General features: G+C 40.5%; 1 protein-coding gene across 1 annotated transcript in view; it reads right to left on the reverse strand.

Annotated features, from left to right (window-relative positions):
- LOC103742790 (ATP-binding cassette sub-family A member 3-like) overlaps window positions 1-17,977 on the reverse strand; it is a 191,249-nt gene that overhangs the window by 163,544 nt on the left and 9,728 nt on the right. Inside the window, 4 exon segments of the mRNA XM_008843893.1 lie at window positions 83-200; window positions 514-630; window positions 7,216-7,475; window positions 13,046-13,205. Of these exon segments, the coding sequence (XP_008842115.1) occupies window positions 83-200; window positions 514-630; window positions 7,216-7,475; window positions 13,046-13,205 (655 nt within the window).

A 17,977-nucleotide genomic window follows, 5' to 3' on the forward strand; every position in this document is an offset into this window, starting at 1 on the left:
CTGAAATTTAGAGGAAGCTTCCCAATAAAATTCTTTATTAGTCAAAACATAGCATCTTTCATGAAAGAAGCCTTAGACTCACCTTTATCGAAGAACGAGCTAACCATGAAACCGAGTAACATTGAGGAGACGGCGAAGCACAGGAAGTAGAAGACAAGGAATGTCGGGTCACTGTGCTGGAAGACTCGCTCGTGTGTAATCTGATGAAACAATTAGGAAGCGAGTTTAGCCATCCGTGAACTGGTGAGGAAAGGGCAGGGACGTGAAGAAAAACACCAAACGCAGTGACCCTAGTGGCGCGACTCACATTGCTTACTGACACTGACAACATTGTCTATAGAGGAGCCAGTCATTTTGTTATTTTTTTCCCTCTGATAGACAAAGCACCTTTTGAACTCCTACAGTGGAATCCATGAAAACCCCATTACTGTTCGGCAAACTAAAACACACTCTGCCCACACTGAAATTTCTTCATCCTTCTTACAGTCTGACTGCATTCACATGGGTACTTGCCTTAAGAAAGAAAACTGCACACAGCAAGCAGATGATAATGAAATACATCACTAAGAAGGTGATGAAATAGGAAATCCAGAGCATAGCGTTGCTGAGTCCCACTATGAGCTGGTATTCCTGCAGGAGAATCAACACAAACTAGGGTCATGAAAAGCAGCTTGGAGATTTCAAACTACATGCACACCTCTTCCTGACCCACAGCAACGTTGGTGTGGTTAAATATTGTCATTTTCATCACAGCTCATAGCAGTCAAATGACTGGATTAAAGCGGTGCACCTACTGAGTGATGTGACTTGGAATTCTGGGTCCAGAGATTTTGTTTCTCTTAATACCTTACAGTCTCTTAACACTTCACAGGTTCTGGTTCTGATGTTAAGAAAACTTTAAAATTTCAAAATTAAAAAGATAACATTTCTTTTCATTGTGTCCTGTTTCCAGGAAGCAATAAATCCAAAAGGAACCATTAAATCCAATAAATCCCAAACCCACTTTTGTTCCACTGTAGACTTGAGCAGGGGTGGGCAAACTATAACCCACAAGCTGATCTAGCCAGGTCATATTTTTATAAATAAAGCACGTTTATTCATTTCAGCACTGTCTGTGGCTGCTTTCACGCCACAGCTGATGATTAAGCAAATGATTAACGCTGTGGGTTTCGTCTAAACTCTCCTAGATCAATAAATTACAAAGCCGGACTCTGAAAGGCTAAATTCCAGAAATTACACTGAAGGAGAACTTCCTGTTTCTGCCTCTTCCAGCTGCCTGTGCGTGTTTCTAATGTCTTTTTTCTCCTGGTTTCCAGTGAGTAAAAAAAAAAAAAAAAGCTTTAGTGACCAACAAGGTGGCTCAGTGGGAAAAGGTTTTTGCTGTCCAGCTTCATGACCTGTGTTCAATTCCTGGGACCCACATGGCAGAAGTAGAGAGCAAATTCCCACAAGCTGTCCTCTGACCACTGTATACACACTATAACATCCATTCACACACACACACACACACACACACACACACACACACACACATCGTGGTTCATAAATTGAGCCACCTGAACCAGCAATGATTCACAGAGCTCCACCTATCAACATGGACAGGCAGTATTAGACAGGTCAAAAGAAAAACTGGCAGAACTACCTCCATGTTTGCCGTATTTGGACATGTCTGAGCAATTTTGATCAACTGTCAACTGGAAGCTCAGGACTCAGTACTTGTTGCAAGAATATATTCTTGATTTATATTTTGTTTATCAGTCTACCTTAGTTTCCTTTCCTGTTGTGATAAAACACCCTGACAAAAGCAGCTTTAGGGGAAATGGCTTAATTTGGCTCACAGTTTGAGGGTACAGTCCATCATGGTGTGGAAGTCATAGCAGATGGGACTGAAGGCAACTGGACACACAGTCAGAAAGCAGAGAGAAATGAAAGCTTGTGCTCAATTGGCTTTCTCCTTTCTATGAAGTCTAGAACCCCTGTCCCTGGAGCCATGCCACACACCGTGGGCAGGTCTGTCAACCTCAATTAATCTAATCAAGACAATTCTTCACAGGCCTAGCCAGAGGCTTACCTCCTAGGTGAGTCACCATCCTGTCAAGTTGATCAGTCACTATACAGTATTAGGCACAGCATGCTGCATAGAATGACAGCTTAGGGCCTCTTTTAATTTGACAGTTCCTCTCTCCCTTTTGATCAGTCAGTCAAAATGGACAGACTGACTAAAACCTTGATAGCTGTCATAAATTTGTTTGGTCTTAGTACAGAATTTACAGTGTCAAATTATTTGAATAATTCTTTGTTTTCTTCACGTCTGAGGAGTTTCGTGAAATATACAATGCTGATAAAAATCCATAGTCAAAAATCCTTAAAGGTTAAAATCCTAAAAGATAAAAATACCAAAACTCTATAATGCTGGGAAAAGTAATTTTAAAAATCTTTAAAAGACATTTATTTATGCTAATTTTAAAGGGCTATATTTTGAGAAACATGTAAAAATGAGAAATTTATTTTCAAAACATGGGAGACCAGAAGACAAAAGACTCTGAGCAAAGGAGCAAATGAGGTTGGGCCCTGTGAACTGTATTCCATCTCAGTAGACTCGTGGCTAGAGTCATTCCAAAATCAGTAACAGGGGAGCTCCCGCAATAGAATGCCTGAAACCTCAGGGTGGGTTAGTCCAAAAACTGTGTTAGGAATACTTGCAGAATGTTGCAGTGTATCGTAATGATGGGCAACAAGGGAAAGCAACTCTCCCTCTAGAGGTAATGATTAATTTTAACTGTCAACTTGGTTTGGATTGAGATGCACCTAGCAGACTGTTGAAGGCCATGCCTATGAGTCTAGACACAATTAGATCATGAAGGATTTTAGCCAATGAATAGATTAATCCCTTGATGGACTCATTCTATAATGGCATTATTGAGAAATGGCAAAAGATAGAAAGTATAACATAGTTGAAGGGCATGCTCTGTGAAGGTTCACCTTGCTCCAGCCCTTTCCCCGGCCCCCTCCTTCCTGTCTTCTATGACATGAGCCTCTCTGCTCCGCCACACCCTCCCCAGCACGACAGAATGTCAGCTCTGAAACCATGAACCAAAATTAATCATTCTTTCCTCAAGTTGTTTCTGACACGTACTTTGAGGAGAAAAGCAGCCAATACACCAGGAATGCAAGGCCAGGAATAGTTCATTCAGTTTTAGGCAATGACCTAAGCCCATTAGTACTTGCAAATGATTAAGGCTCTGGACTTGATCTAAACCTGCAGAGAAAAACATGCCATCGGCTAGGTAACAGAGCCATGAAAGCACTCTGTTTCTTGGTGAAGATAAGAAAGAAAACACAAAGTGAACCTGAAGAGCCTACTGAATGCATAACTAACTGCTAGAAATGGCCTAGCTAACTGGAGCGAAAACTGAAGCCAAGTGCAGCAGTTGCCTTGAGGCAGAGACAATAGGTAGCTTTTCCAGGGCCAAATAGCAGAGACAGCCAAGCTGCACAGGTGAATGCTCCAGACATTTTAAGATGGTGCAGCTAGCATTTCCATCCTAGAACTCATGAAGAAATACTCCAGGACCAGGAGAAGAACCTCCTCTAAGGATTAGAGGCAAGAATACCTCAGCTTATACAGGCAGAGGAAAGGATTCCAGTTCCCAGGCCATGGAGGAATGCTGCTTACTGGCTTGCTCCCCTGGCCCATGCTCAGCCTGCTTTCTTATGCAACACAGGCTCACCTTCCCACCTTCTCAGGGGTGGCACCATCCACAGTGGGCTGGGCCTTCCCACATCACTCAACAAGAAGATGCCCCATGGACATGGCCACAGGCCAGTCCAATGAAGGCAATTCCCCAATTGAGGCACTTTCAACCCAGGTGTGTCAAGTTGACACTAAAGCTATCCAGCACAATTTTTAAAGTATTTTACATGAGTAATATGTCCAGTTTAGTAGGACACTAGCTTTCTCAGCCTCAGTGCTTCTAGAATATATTCAGTGTGGAACACTGGCCTACATTCATAAATGCATATTAAGGTAGCGCAACTTTAATATGGTTGGCAGCTCAATTTTTCATTATGGGAGGCTATCCTATGCATTGTAGCATATTTAACAGCTCCCTGACCTCTGCCCAGTAGGTGGAAGTAACAGCCGTCTTAGTCATGAAAATTTTCTCTAGACATTACTAATGACCCCCTAGAAGCAAAATTGTTCTAAACTGAGAACCACTGCCTTAGAATAAAAGCTACCATTATCCCACCTAACAAAAAATTAGAGACTAATAGCTGGATGCAATCATAGAAGCCTATAATTCCAGAATTTGGAAAGCAGAAGCAGGATGATGATGAGTTTTAGGCTATCCTGGGCTATAGAAAATGTTCAAGGCTAACCTGAGCTACATTGTGAGCTCCTGTCTCAAAAAACTGAAGGTTGGGATATAGTTCAATGGTAGAGTACTTCCCTGGCATATTTCAATCTTAAACATATATGCACCAAACTCCATGTACCCAATTTCATAAAAAATGTACTACACCCCATGTCAATCTCTGTATTTCTTATGTACACACAGTCATATGTATGCACACACTCATACATGCGCACACACATGAACTTTACATACATGCACATACCCACATACTAAAAGAAAAAAAGAGTTTTGCTCCAATCTCAAAAATCCCTCATGTCCCTTCCAAACCATTATACTCTTTCCAGAGCTCATTGCTGTCTGGAGTTGTAAAAGCCCATGCCAGTGTTGTCTCGGTTCTGAACTGTATTTAAACAGAATCATGCATCTGACAGGTCATTCCAGTTACTCCTTGTAGCTGTCATTTGGCCATCTTCATTCCTATATGGAATTACATTTTTAAAATATTTTTTTATTTTATGTGTATGAGTGTATTACCTGCATGTATGTGTAAGTGTACCTGTGTCGTACAATACCCGTGGAGGTCAGAAGAGGGCCTCAGATCTCCTGGAACTGGAGTTATGGACAGTTGTTAGCTGCCATATGGATGCTGGGAATCGAAGTTGGATCCTCTGCAAAGACAGCTAGTGCTTTTAACCACTGAACCATCTCTCCAGCCCTGGTATTACATTTGATAAACACATCACTGTTTATTACTGCACTGTTGATGACATGCTGCTTATTGGGCTATTATAGTAATGTAGGTAGGTTCCATACACCATCATCTTACTTTCCCTTATATTAATGTATGACATAATCACATAACTACGGGAACCAGGAAATTGTCAGGGGTGTAATATTCTACCCGACATAGTGTTAGTAACTGTCTGAGGGATATTTTGTTCAGTGTGGATACAAATCGCACATAGGTAAAGTACTACTCCTGTAGCACTAGCAGCTCTGAGCTTTGTGTACCAGCAACTCTCAGCCTCCTAGGGTTACAGCTTCTATGTGAACTGGCAGCAGTTCAGCCTTGTGTGACCCTAAGCTTTGGGTCCGGGCAGCAGAGCTCAGCTCCCAGCAGTTAGTGCTGATACCTTTCTCAGCAGCTCATGGTAGCTCCCAAGATCCAGAGCTAGTGGCTCCCAGGAGCTTGCTGTAGCTCTTGGCAGCGCTTAGGTCTCCATAGCCTCGGCTCCTCATCTCTCAGCTCTTGGCTGCTCTTTGGGGTTCTTTCAGCTGCCCACTAGCCACTAGGTCTGCTCAAGGCTTAGTGTTTTCTACATATAATACAACCAGCCCAGCCCACTCTATCCAAGATAAAAAGTCACAAGGAAGCAGTAAATAAAACCATCTGAACAGGATTTTTGAATTATGTGCTGCAGCACAGAGTAGGCAGTACACACGAAGGGGATTCCAGAAAGACCCCGTAAGAGCAATGAAGACTGACTAATTACATAGACATGGAAGGACATGGCCATACCTGCACAGCCTCTCCTGTCAGCTAACCCAGACTTTCTGATTAGCCGCACCAGCAGGCACATACTAAACCCACCTGTTCTGTCTGCTATAGGTCAGGGAGGACAAGCAACAAGATATCTCAAGAATTCATTTTTTCACCTGCTTAGATAATTATATTATACATTAACTTACATCTTAAATAAGACTTTAACAATGTATAAGTAAAAATTCTAATTTTTAACTACTATCTATGGGATGCTTATGACCGACAGATATTTTTTAAGTATCTGGTTTAACTCCCCCAATAATCACAAAATTAACTATTATAATCTCCAGTTTATATCTAGGGAACAGGCTATCATCACAGAGCTAATCACTGTCAAATCCAGAATCTAAAGACCTTGGAACAAAGAAGGTAATTAGTAAATAGATGCTAAATAATGTATGGATAGGCGAATCAATGGCTTCTGATGTTGGAGTCCCTGTTCTTTTTTCTTTTTCTTTCTTTTTTTTGTTTTTTGTTTTTGTTTATGTTTTTTTGAGACAGGGTCTCACTATGTAGCCCTGGCTGACCTGGAACTCTCAGTGTAGACAAGGCTGACCTCAAATCCACAGAGATCTGCTACCTGAGTGCTAGGGTCAGATTAAAGATGTGGGTCACCATGCCTGATCCAAGGAGTGAATATTCTTTACAATATGGTCTTGAATATACTCCATATTGAAATCATCTCAAAGATTTGAAGGAATAATCTTGGTAAAGAATCATAGAATCATAATTGTTACAGTCTAAGTTTAATTCAAGAGCTCAACTGATTATTTCTTTGTTGCCTATTTTATTCTAAAAATGATTCAGGTCATTTAATATTTGACCTCTTTTCATAGTAATCTCTTCAATAGTCATTTAGCCAAATCCAGATTTTATATAAAATAAAAACATCAGAAAATTGATATGCACAGACTAGTCAGTTCATACTTTCACATTGCCCCTACAATATATTTCTTTATCAGTGCCAAATGTGCAGAATTAACCCAACCACCTATACACACACATCAGTTCTATGGGTCCAGAATGTTACAAAGAAAATAAAATTGGGGCTGGAGAAATGGCTAAGTGGTTAAGAGCATTTACTGCTCTTGCAGAGGACCGGGGTTTGATTCCCAGCACCCATATGGCAGTTAACAACTGTCCATAACTCCAGTTCCAGGGAATTTGAGGCCCTCTTCCGACCTCTGTGGGCATTGCATGACACAGGTGCACTTGTACGTATGCAGGAAATACACTCACACACATTAAAATAAAATAAAAATAATAAAAATTTTAAAAATTTAGAAATATATAGAAAAAAGAAAATGAAATTACCTTTAATCTCTTTTCCTTTTCCAACATAATGGTCCCAACGATGTCAAGTTGCATGTGAGTAAATGTAAATAAAATTGTCCAAGGAAACATAGGCATGAACGACTACAGAAAACTGTCATGAATAAATTCAGGGAATGGAAATCTCTTAGCATAAAAGCTGGCATTAGCAAACATGTTTTCTGCAGCTCTGCCACTGTGATACACCATGATGGCCTTATCTACAGAATGCTGCACAATAAGGAATCCTTCTCTGATGTACCCTAAATGAAACAAACAAAGATGTCAAGTTCAGGATACTAAGAAACAGAAAAACAAAGATAGCAATTTGGGTCATTCAAAGCCCTTAACAAAACAACTTCACAAATATCTACTGTGGGTTGAGACACAGACAACAAATACCATAAAGCCTTATTGCCATTTTCTCAAAATTAAAATAGTTCATGGAAATAGTACCACAGTTTTACGTACTTTTATCAGCCAAACTAAACAAGAACTAAAAAAACACTAAACAGACCTCTTGTTTCAGTGCATATGTCTCTCCAAAATTCCCATGTTGGAACCTAATAATTCACCAGATGGTGACCTTAAACCCACCACTCAGGACGCAGAGGCAGGTGGATCTCTGTGAATTTGAGGCTGGTCTACAATGTGAGTTTCAAGTCAGTCAGGCCTATAAAATGAGATCCTGTCCTAAAAAACAAAAAAAATGAAACAAAACAAAACAAAACAAAAAAAACAAAACAGGGGCTGGAGAGATGGCTCAGAGGTTAAGAACACTGGTTGTTCTTGTAGAAGACCCAGGTTCGAATCCAGGCACCTACATGGCAGCTAACAACTGTCTGTAACTCCAGTCCCAGGGGATCCGACAGCCTCTTTTGACCTCCGCGGGCATTGCACGACACGGGTGCACTTACCTACATGCAGGCAATACATGCATACACATAAAATAAAAATAATAAATAAAAAATTTAAAACCCTTGTTAAAAAAAGCCAATCAAATACTTGAAATAATGAAATAATGTTTTTAAGAAGTAAGGTCTTTCAGAAATGATGATGTTCTAATTTCCAACAAATGGAATCAGTGCTTGTGACCCAAAAGTTCCTCTGACCCTATGACAACAAGCCATGGTCCCACCTCTTTTCCATGCTCTGTGGAAGGCATCATGCCCATTAATGGGAGGGGCTATGGATATATACGCCAGGAAAACCACGAGGCTGGTCTCTTACCATTTTGTGTGGCTGTCAGGAAGCCACAAGATTTATGTTTGTGTATGGACTTTTGAGCACAGCCGTGAATGGGGTAGTCTCCATTTTGGGAATAGAGCACGGAGACCATCGGCGGGATAGCGCATGCCTCAAACACAGGGAAGAAAAGCCCATGTGAATCCATGTCTTTGTAAGTCAACCCCCTTTCCCGTATGTCATATAAACTATGCAAAACCCAAATAGAATTTATTATGTCAGTTTTGTCAGTCTGCATCAGGACTACGAGACCCCGAGTGAGGGCAGGTCTCCCAGTTGGGAGGGGAAAATTTAGTGAAACACTACTATTAAAAATATTGAACAAAGCATCCTTGGTCTTTTTGCCCCTTTCCCTTCTACACTGTGATAACACAAACTGCCTCCCCTCCAGAGGATGCAGCAAGAAGCAGCCATCTGGGAAGCACACAGCAAGCACTCACCAGGGAGCTAGTCTTTTGGTGCTTGAAGTGTAGACTCCCTAGCTTCTAAAATCATGAGAAATGAATTTCTAGTCTTTTTAAAAAGTTTATTTTTATGTTATATATATGAGTGTTATGCCTGCATGTGTGTAAGTGCACAAAAGAGGCTGTCGGATCGCCCGGAACTGGAGCTACAGAGGTTGTTAGCTGCCACTTGGGTGCTGGGATTTGAACCCAGATCCTCTGCAAGAGCAGCCAATGCTCTTAACCACTGAGCCATCTCTCTAGCCCCTGTTCTTTTTTTTTTTTGTAGCCCCAGCTGTCCTGGAACTCACTATTTAAATAGACCAGGCTGGCCTTGAACTCACAAAGATCTGCCTGCCTCTGCCTCCAAAGTGCTGGGATTAAAGGCAACGTGCTGGGATTAAAGGCATGCACCACCACGCCCAGCTTCCAGCTCCTGTTCTTATCAAATTATAAGTATGTGGCATTTTATTATATCATCCTGGAACTGACTAAGATACTTCTATACACTAGACATATGAAATGAGAAAGAAACTCAGAACAAGTCATACAATCCCATTTACAACAGCATCAAAGAGAATAAAATCAATATGGGTAAATGTGTTTAAGGCAATGAAAAGCCTGTATACCAAGAACTATAAAACACTGTGAGAAGAAATTGAAGCAGACACAAGTAAGTGAAAAGATGTCTCACCTTTATGGGTTGGAGAATGAACGTTATTGAAAGGTACATAATACTATCATAGAGACCTACAGATTTAACACGATTCCTATGAAAATCTCAATGAAAATCCTCATGGACTCTCAGAGCACCCTGAATAACCGAAACAATCTACGGAAAGAACAACAAAGCAGGAACTCTCACATGCACTGATTTCAAAAGACCGTTTGATTCCAATGATACTGCAACCAAAAGAGTAGATCGCTGTCGTAGAGACAAATAGGCAAAAGGTAGACATAATGTCTGAGATTCACATTGGAAGTACACGGGGCACATCCTGCTCTGCTCTTCTCACCCACTGCCTCTCACAACTGATCCAACCACCTGCTGCTTTGGATATGGTTTGCTGCCCCACAAGGTTCATCTGATAAAAACTTGTCCCCAGTGTGGTGATGTGGACGTGGTGTAGTCCTTAATAGGTGGGAGCTTGGTGGAGATAATTGAGTCATGCCTGGCATCAGAAGGGATTAATGCTGGTTTCATGGAGTGGGAAGTTCTGTAGGCATGAATTAGTTCCTGTGAGTGTTGTTATAAAAAGATTGAGTCTGGATCCTCCCTGTTCTTTACCTCTTTGATCACATGCAGGCCTCCTCTGCACATGGCTAGTTCCTTTCTGCTTCTCAATCAGTTGAGAGAAGAGGAAATTGGGATGTGATGCTGATGCCACGCTGGGGTGGTTTGAATGAGAAATGTTCCCCTATAGGCTCATATATTTGAACACTTGGTTGCCAGTTGGTGGTGTTGTTTGAGAAGGTTAGGAACTCCAGGCAATGCAGCCTTGCTGGAGAAGTATGTCACTGGGGGTGGCCTGCTTTCATTTTGCTTTCTCTGCTTCCTGTACGTGGCTGAAGATGTGATCTCTCTGCTTCCTGCTCTGGCTACTTGCTGCCTTGACTCTCCTGCCACTATGGATGCTCCCTCTGGAACAGTAAGGCAAAATAAACTCTTTCTTCCATAAGTTGCTTTTGGTTGTGATATTTTATCACAGAAACAGAAAAGTAACTAATACACATGCCATTTAAACAATCCAGCCACCAGAATCATAAGCCAAATAAAAGAATGTCCAGGCTCAGGTAGCTATAAACAACACAGCACAGGTTAATATCAAAGTCCTAATAATCGGCATTTTGATGCTGATTTGGAGTTTAAAGGGTCATCTCTTACTTTTTCAGGGTCAAGAACCTTTGGCTAGATCATAGGAGAGAACCTACTAGTATTATTCTAAATGGTAAATGGGCATAGGATTAAATTGACTTATAATGACTTATTGTTATACCCATAGATTAGGACATCTCTTAAAAACCACCAAAGAAGCCTCTTTTTGCGTGTGATGAAGATTAGCACAGAGACCCACTGGTCAACATACAGAGAACAAGAGACTGCAGAGTTCTCAGCCATAAATGGAACTCTTATACCACACCCATTCCTCCTAAGGCTCAAGAACCATTGCAGAAAAGGGAGTAAAAAATTGTAAGAGCCACAGGTGGTAGATGAATACAAAGAAACTGCTTTCCAGACACGTCAGGGCAGTTGCAGATATGAAGCCACAGCACTTGTGACAGCATGCACAGACCCGCTCAAGCTCAAGCCAGACAAAATCCCAGCATCGATGGGGGAGAGGGCCGAGAAGCCCCAGCCTTAGCTGAGGATCTATTGGCAATTGATAGTTGCTGGAAGAAGGCGAGTCAGTTTTCCGCATGGTTGTGATGCAGGGTAGGTTGACCAGGCTCCAGGGGATAGACACACAGTCAAGAGCATTTAAGAAACAAAATTAAATTCAATAGGCCTTTAAAAAACAAAAATAATAGTAGCGGTTATGAAGATGGAAGGGCGGAGTGAGGTGAGGATGGAGATGAGGGCAGGGTCTGAACACAGTCAAAATACATTGTATGAAATTCTCAAAGGATAAAAATACTTTTTAAAAAATATTTTATTTATTTATACATATTTTTTATGTGTATGCGTGTATTGCCTGCATGTAGGTAAGTGCACCCATGCCATGCCCACGGAGGACAGAAGAGGCCATTGGATCCCCTGGAACTGGAGTTATGGACAGTTGTTAGCTACCATGTGGGTGCTGGGATTTGAACCTGGGTCTTCTGAAAGAACAGTCAGTGTTCTTGACTGCTGAGCCATCTTTCCAGCCCCATATAAAAATACTTTTAAATGGCTCAAACCGTTTATAATAACACAACTGTACAACAGAATCTAAGTAAAACAACATGAAAAGGTCAACTGACTTCAAGGTGGCACAATGGAGTAACACATACAAAAGAGTACCTCTTCAGACCATTCTGAAATATTAACTTACTACACATGGCCGTTGAATTTGCAGTTTGTCTGTTTTTTTTCTTTTGGCAAGGCTGGCTGGCCAGCAAGCCCCAGAGACACTTCCATCTTCACACTCCTAGCACTGGGGTTACAGGTACACCCAGGTCAGCTTTTGCATGGGTGCTGGGGATCTGAACTCAGATCCTCATGCTGAGCAACAAGGACTTTGCCCATTGAGTTCTCTCCTCAGTCCAAGCTAACAAATTCTTAACAATGCATTTGCTACAGTTGATTTTTTACTGTTTTGATTTGTACTGCTCACGGTAAACGGCTCATGGTTTGTCTGCTATTGAAGAAGTCCATTGAAAACATTTTTAAAACATTCTAAGGACTGTTATTTAACACAAAGCTCTTATTGATATGACTTTTCCCCCTTTAAGTTAAATTGTATCACTAGAAAATACTTTAAAATTACCATGGTCTATCCCAGACTCAGGAAGTAGAGGCAGGTAGATCTCTGTGAGTTCAAGACCAGCCTGGTCTACATAGTGAGTTCTAGGTCAGCTGGGGATACAGGGAGACCCTGTCTCAAAAAGACCAAAAGAAATTACCATGGTCTAATAAAAAAAATCATTCATCAACCCAAGGATATAAAACATATAAATTTATGAATATATATATATTAAGTCAGCAGAGCCATTATCAACTGAAACTATATAAATGCACAAATATAAGAAAATAAATGAATTAAAGTAATATACAGATTTCACATGTATCAGATTTTATGTATGAATTTATAATAAAGAAATAATTTTTTTAAATTTACAACCATAGGGGCTGGAGAGATGGCTCAGCAGTTAAGAACACTGGTTGTTCAAATCCCAGCACCCACATGGCAGCTAACAATTGTCCATAACTCCAGTTCCAGGGGATCTGATGGCCTCTTCTGTCCTCTACGGGCATTGCACGACATGGGTGCACTTACCTACATGCAGGCAATACACTCATACACATAAAATAAAAATAATAAAATATTTTTAAAAACAATGAATGAATCAACTTGTTCACACAGAGGAAAAAATGAATCCCACACCTGATGACTGTCTGTACACAATAAAAATAATAATATAAGTACACTTAAGGATCTGCTAACCAGAAAGTCCCCCATCTTCTTCCAAAAAGTTCCTGGGTCCTAGAGGAGGCACTGGTGGAAAAAGAACAGACGTGTTCCAGTCCCGTCCTTCCTGGTTCTTAGCTGGTGCAAAGAAATCAGAAGGATCATAGAGCTGACTAAAGCGCAAACTGTATTTTACCTAGAATGAAGAGTAGAAAACAGGGATCATGTTAAAAAAGTGAACTTGAAGAACAACATTAGTAGTGATAGGAAAAATTGTTTTTTAATTAAAGAATTTTGTTTGGGGGACAGATGAACAATTTGAGGCTATAAATAATGAAAAACAACAGCATTACTGTGGCATGGGGCAAGTAAAAAGTCACACAAGCTAAAGTCATAGTCAAAAATTAAAATGATCTACATTCCTATGTGTTCTATCCCATTCGTCTTCATGACATTTTGCTTCTGAGTTTGCAAAGGTACAATAAAGATACAATAGACATCACTGTAACTGTATTTTTCTAGGCCCAGTTTTGGCCAGCCTACTGAATGAACGGGGACTAGAGAAATGGCTCAGTCCATTCTTGCTGAACAAGCATGAGGACCTGAGTTCAGATCCCCAGAACCCTAATAAAAAGTTGGGTGTGGTGGCACTTGCCTGTAATCACAGTGCTAGGGAGGCAGAGACAGGAGGATCCCGAGGGCTGCTGGCCAGCTAGTCTAGCTGAATCAGTGAGCTCCAGGTTCAGTGAGAGACCCTGCCTCAAAATATATGGTGAAGATGAGATTGAGGGAGACACTCATGTCAGCCTCTGGCCTTCATGCATGCACATACACATGTGCACATACTTAAAAGCATGTACTTATCACACACACACACACACACACAAATCTACTAGAATGTCATAAACAAGATGGTAGAAATGGAGATTCCAGGCCTCAGTACCCCCCCCCCACACACACACACGAACACCTTGCAAAAACTCTCAAAACCTGAGAATAAGTTCAGGTCATCTGTGGTCCACAGAGCCAGGCAAAACTCATTAAAGACAATGACAACAAGATGGTTGACTAGAGGTGTGTTGAGAGTATAGTATGAAATATCCCTCACAGGCTGATGTCTTCACTGCTCAGTTCCCAGCTACTGACAGCATTGGGGTGCCTGATGTGTTTAGGAGGTTGGACCTGGACACTGGCAACGGCGTTTGAAGTTTATGTCCACACCTGGCTTCATCTCTGCTCTCTGCTTCCTGCTCTACTATGATGTGAGGAGCCTCTGCCTCATGTTCCCACTTCTATAGACAGAGTGGCTCCTGCAGCTAAGCTTTCACCACCCAGAGGACTGAAATTCCTCTCAAACCATGAACAAAATAGATCTTTCTTCCTTTAGGTTGTTTCTTCCAGATATTTCTGTCGTAGCAATGCAGAAGTATTTCATACTTCAAATTGATACCATAGAAGCTGGGTTGTTGCCATGGGTAAACCTAACCATGTGGTTCCTAAGCCTTTGGGATTGGTTTGCAGGAGCAATGTGGAAGAGTTTGGAGCCACAGATAGAGAAGCTATAGAATGCTTTAAGCATAGCTTCATGGTTAGTTCCTCTAGGTGTTGGAGAGATTAAAATGTCAATAGAAATGTGCACAATGAAGACTATGTGCATGAAGTGCCTGCTGGGAGCAGACAACGGTTACACATACCTGTGCCCTGGAATTTTGATTGGGACTTAAATGTAATGACTAATTTATTTAGAAGAAGAAAGCTCAAGACAGTATAACATCAAGCTGTGGTAGTGCGATTTTTCATTGCTTTTAATCAAATTTATAATGAAACAAGAGCAGAAAGAGGTGAAAACACAGTTTGGCAAGGAATGGAGCGTAAACAAGCTTATGCTTTTGGACAAAGCAAGGTCAGACAAGGCAGTAGCAGCTAAAGAGATTCTTTCATTTAAAGAAGTCTCTTACTTTGTACTGGGAAAATATGTTTTGAGAACCAGACCCTCCCATTGAAGGCTCTAGAGTATTAAAAAAAAAAAAAAGGAAACTCTCAAAGAAAAGTCTTTAAACTTTCATTTGAAAGGGTAGTACCTGAAAAGACAAAAGAATCTCCATGGTGCTTTGCAAAAAAATAGGGCCATGTAAGGAAAAGTTTTGGGGGGTACACAGCAGTACAGCCAAGGTAAAAGAGGACCTGGCTACCTCTCTAGCTGGCAGCACAACTTGTTGTCATCAGGTGGTGCTAGTTTTGCAGACGCGCATAATACAAGAGTTCCGAAGTCATGGGACTTGTATCAAGGTTCCAGAAAAAGCGCATGAAATCCAGCAACGTGCAGCAGGACCAGATCCCAGCAGGGAGTCCCTGCGTAGGGTCTGCATGAAGCTGTGAGGGTGAAACTCATGTTTCAGTTGGGATCCTGGATGGAGATGGCAGGACTGTGAGAACTTGAAAATACACCTTTTTAAAATTAAATTAGAAGAAAGAATTTTCAAGACCTCAATACTTGCAGGGCATTACTGAGTGAAAACAGAGCCACATTATTGGATCTGTGAGAAAAGAAGAAGTAGAAAATGCCATGGAAAGCACAGCTAACAAAATAATAGGTGAAAAAGCCCGTCTGAGGAGCAATGCAAATCCAGATCCAGGAACCCAGAGGTCATATACAAGCCCAACCACCAAAGGTCCTCTCTGAGGTACATTATGGTCAGATTGTAAAAAGACAAAGAGAGAATTTTAAAAACACCATGAGAAAGTATCAAGTCACACATAAGAAATGCCCATTAAACTAAAAAGCATATTTCTCAGTAGAGACCTTAAAGGTCAGGAGAAATGAATAACTCCAGAGGAAAAAAAAACTGTCAGTTAAGAACATTACACCCAATAAAGCTAGGTTCCAAAAATAAAGGAGAGATAAAGTATTTCCCAGCTAAGCAAAAACTAGAAGTCATCATCACTCAACTAGCCTTACAAGAAATACTTAACAGAGTCCTATCTAGAAAAAAAAGTATATAAAAACATAAGAAAAGGTAAAATTTTCTGGTTCACCAGATACAACAGTGAGAAATAGAAAAAGATTCAGCCTTATCACTAGAGAAACCACTAAACTACAACTCTGAACAAGAAAGAAATGGAAAAATACATGGAACAGCCTTACAACAACTACAAAATGACAAGAGAAAACTAATACCAGCACTAATGACTACAAATATAAATTATATACATTCCCTTATTAATATGTATACATGTATTTGTAATACATATAGTATATATATTCATTCATATATACATGAAATCTTACAATTTATGACTCATGCCTGTAATCCTAACGCTCATCAGATGAAGGCACATAGGCGCATGGAGTAGTGACTCCTTACATATCAATAACTACAGGGGATATGAACTGACTAAATTCTCCAGCAAAATGAAACAGGGTGAATGAATACATTAGAAAACAAGACCCAAATTATGCTGTCTCCAAGAATCACCTCACTTTTAAGAACACACAAAAACAGTAAGTGAAAGGATGGGCAAAAATATCCTGCACAAATGTGTAACAAAAAAGAGGAAAGAGTAACTATATGTAGATCAGATACACTTTAAGCCAAAAAATGTAAAAAGAACATACACCATGCATGGTGATTCACACCTGTAGTTCCAGCACTTGGGAAACAGGGGCAAGAAGATCAGAAGCTCAAAGTCATCTTCGGCTACATAGTGAGACCATACCTGAAAAATCATGTTTAAGAAGTAGAATTGGGTGACTATAAATGGATTGATTCATTGAAAGAATATAATAATTCTCAATGTTTATGCAGTCAACATCAGAGGACTGATATGAACGTGGCTTATACTAAAGGATGATATGAACGAGGCTTATACTAAAGGATGATAGGTGTATTGTAATTATGGTAAAGGACTTCCACAACCCCACTTTCAACAATGGACGTATCATTCAGACAGAAATAAGAAAACATTAGACTTCAACAATATACTTAATAAGTAAATAAACCAAATAGGCATAGCAGAACATTCCACTCAATGACAGCAACATAGATTCCTCACAAGTGCATGTGGAACATTCTCCAGGACATTAGACCACCAGACAAGTCTTAGTGAACTGGAAGATTAAAATCATATAGGTCATTATTTCTGATTATTATGTGGAAACTAGAAACCAAAATCTTGAAGAATTTTAGAAACTAAAATTAAACAATACAGTTCTTGATACTAAATAATCACTGCAGAAATTAAAAGGGAGGGCTGAGGGGATGTCTCAACAAAGTGCCCCACCATACAAGCATGAGGACCTGAGTTCAGATTTCCAGAACCCGTGGAAAGGCAGATGTTGTGTCCCGCACCTACAGTCCCAAGAGTACTTACATAAATGGGAGGCACAAGAGAATTCCCAGAAGCCTCTGAACCAGCTGACCTGGTGTATATAGCAGTGAACAAGAGACCCTTTCTCAACCAGGTGGAAGGCGAGGAACTGACCTCCACACTTGAGCACCTGCACACACACACACACACACACACACACACACACTACATATACACATATATCATACACACACATAAAAATCTCTCCTTGAATTTTCTTCCCTTGTCTTATTTCTCTAGCAAAACTTTCAAGCACCATATTGAAAAGGAATGTAGATAGTGGGGAGCTTTGTCTGGTTCCTGTGTTTAATGGGAATGCTCCAATCTTCCTCCATTTAGAAAATCTTCACCAGCAACACATCCAACAGAGGTTTACTATCCAGAATATATAACGAAATAAAAAAACAGAGAATCAAGACAAGAAGTAACCCAATTAAAAGATGGGCAAAGGAGCTGAACAGAGAGTTCTCAAAAGAAGAAAATTCGATGGCTATGAAACATCTTAAAAGATGTTCAACATGGCTAATAATTAGGGAAATGCAAATTAAAACCACTTTAAGATTTCATCTTACCCCAGTCAGACTGGCTAAGATCGGAGAG

Source organism: Nannospalax galili, unplaced genomic scaffold, assembly GCF_000622305.1.
Source record: "Nannospalax galili isolate Female #2095 unplaced genomic scaffold, S.galili_v1.0 scaffold381, whole genome shotgun sequence".
Classification (NCBI taxonomy): Eukaryota; Metazoa; Chordata; class Mammalia; order Rodentia; family Spalacidae; genus Nannospalax; species Nannospalax galili.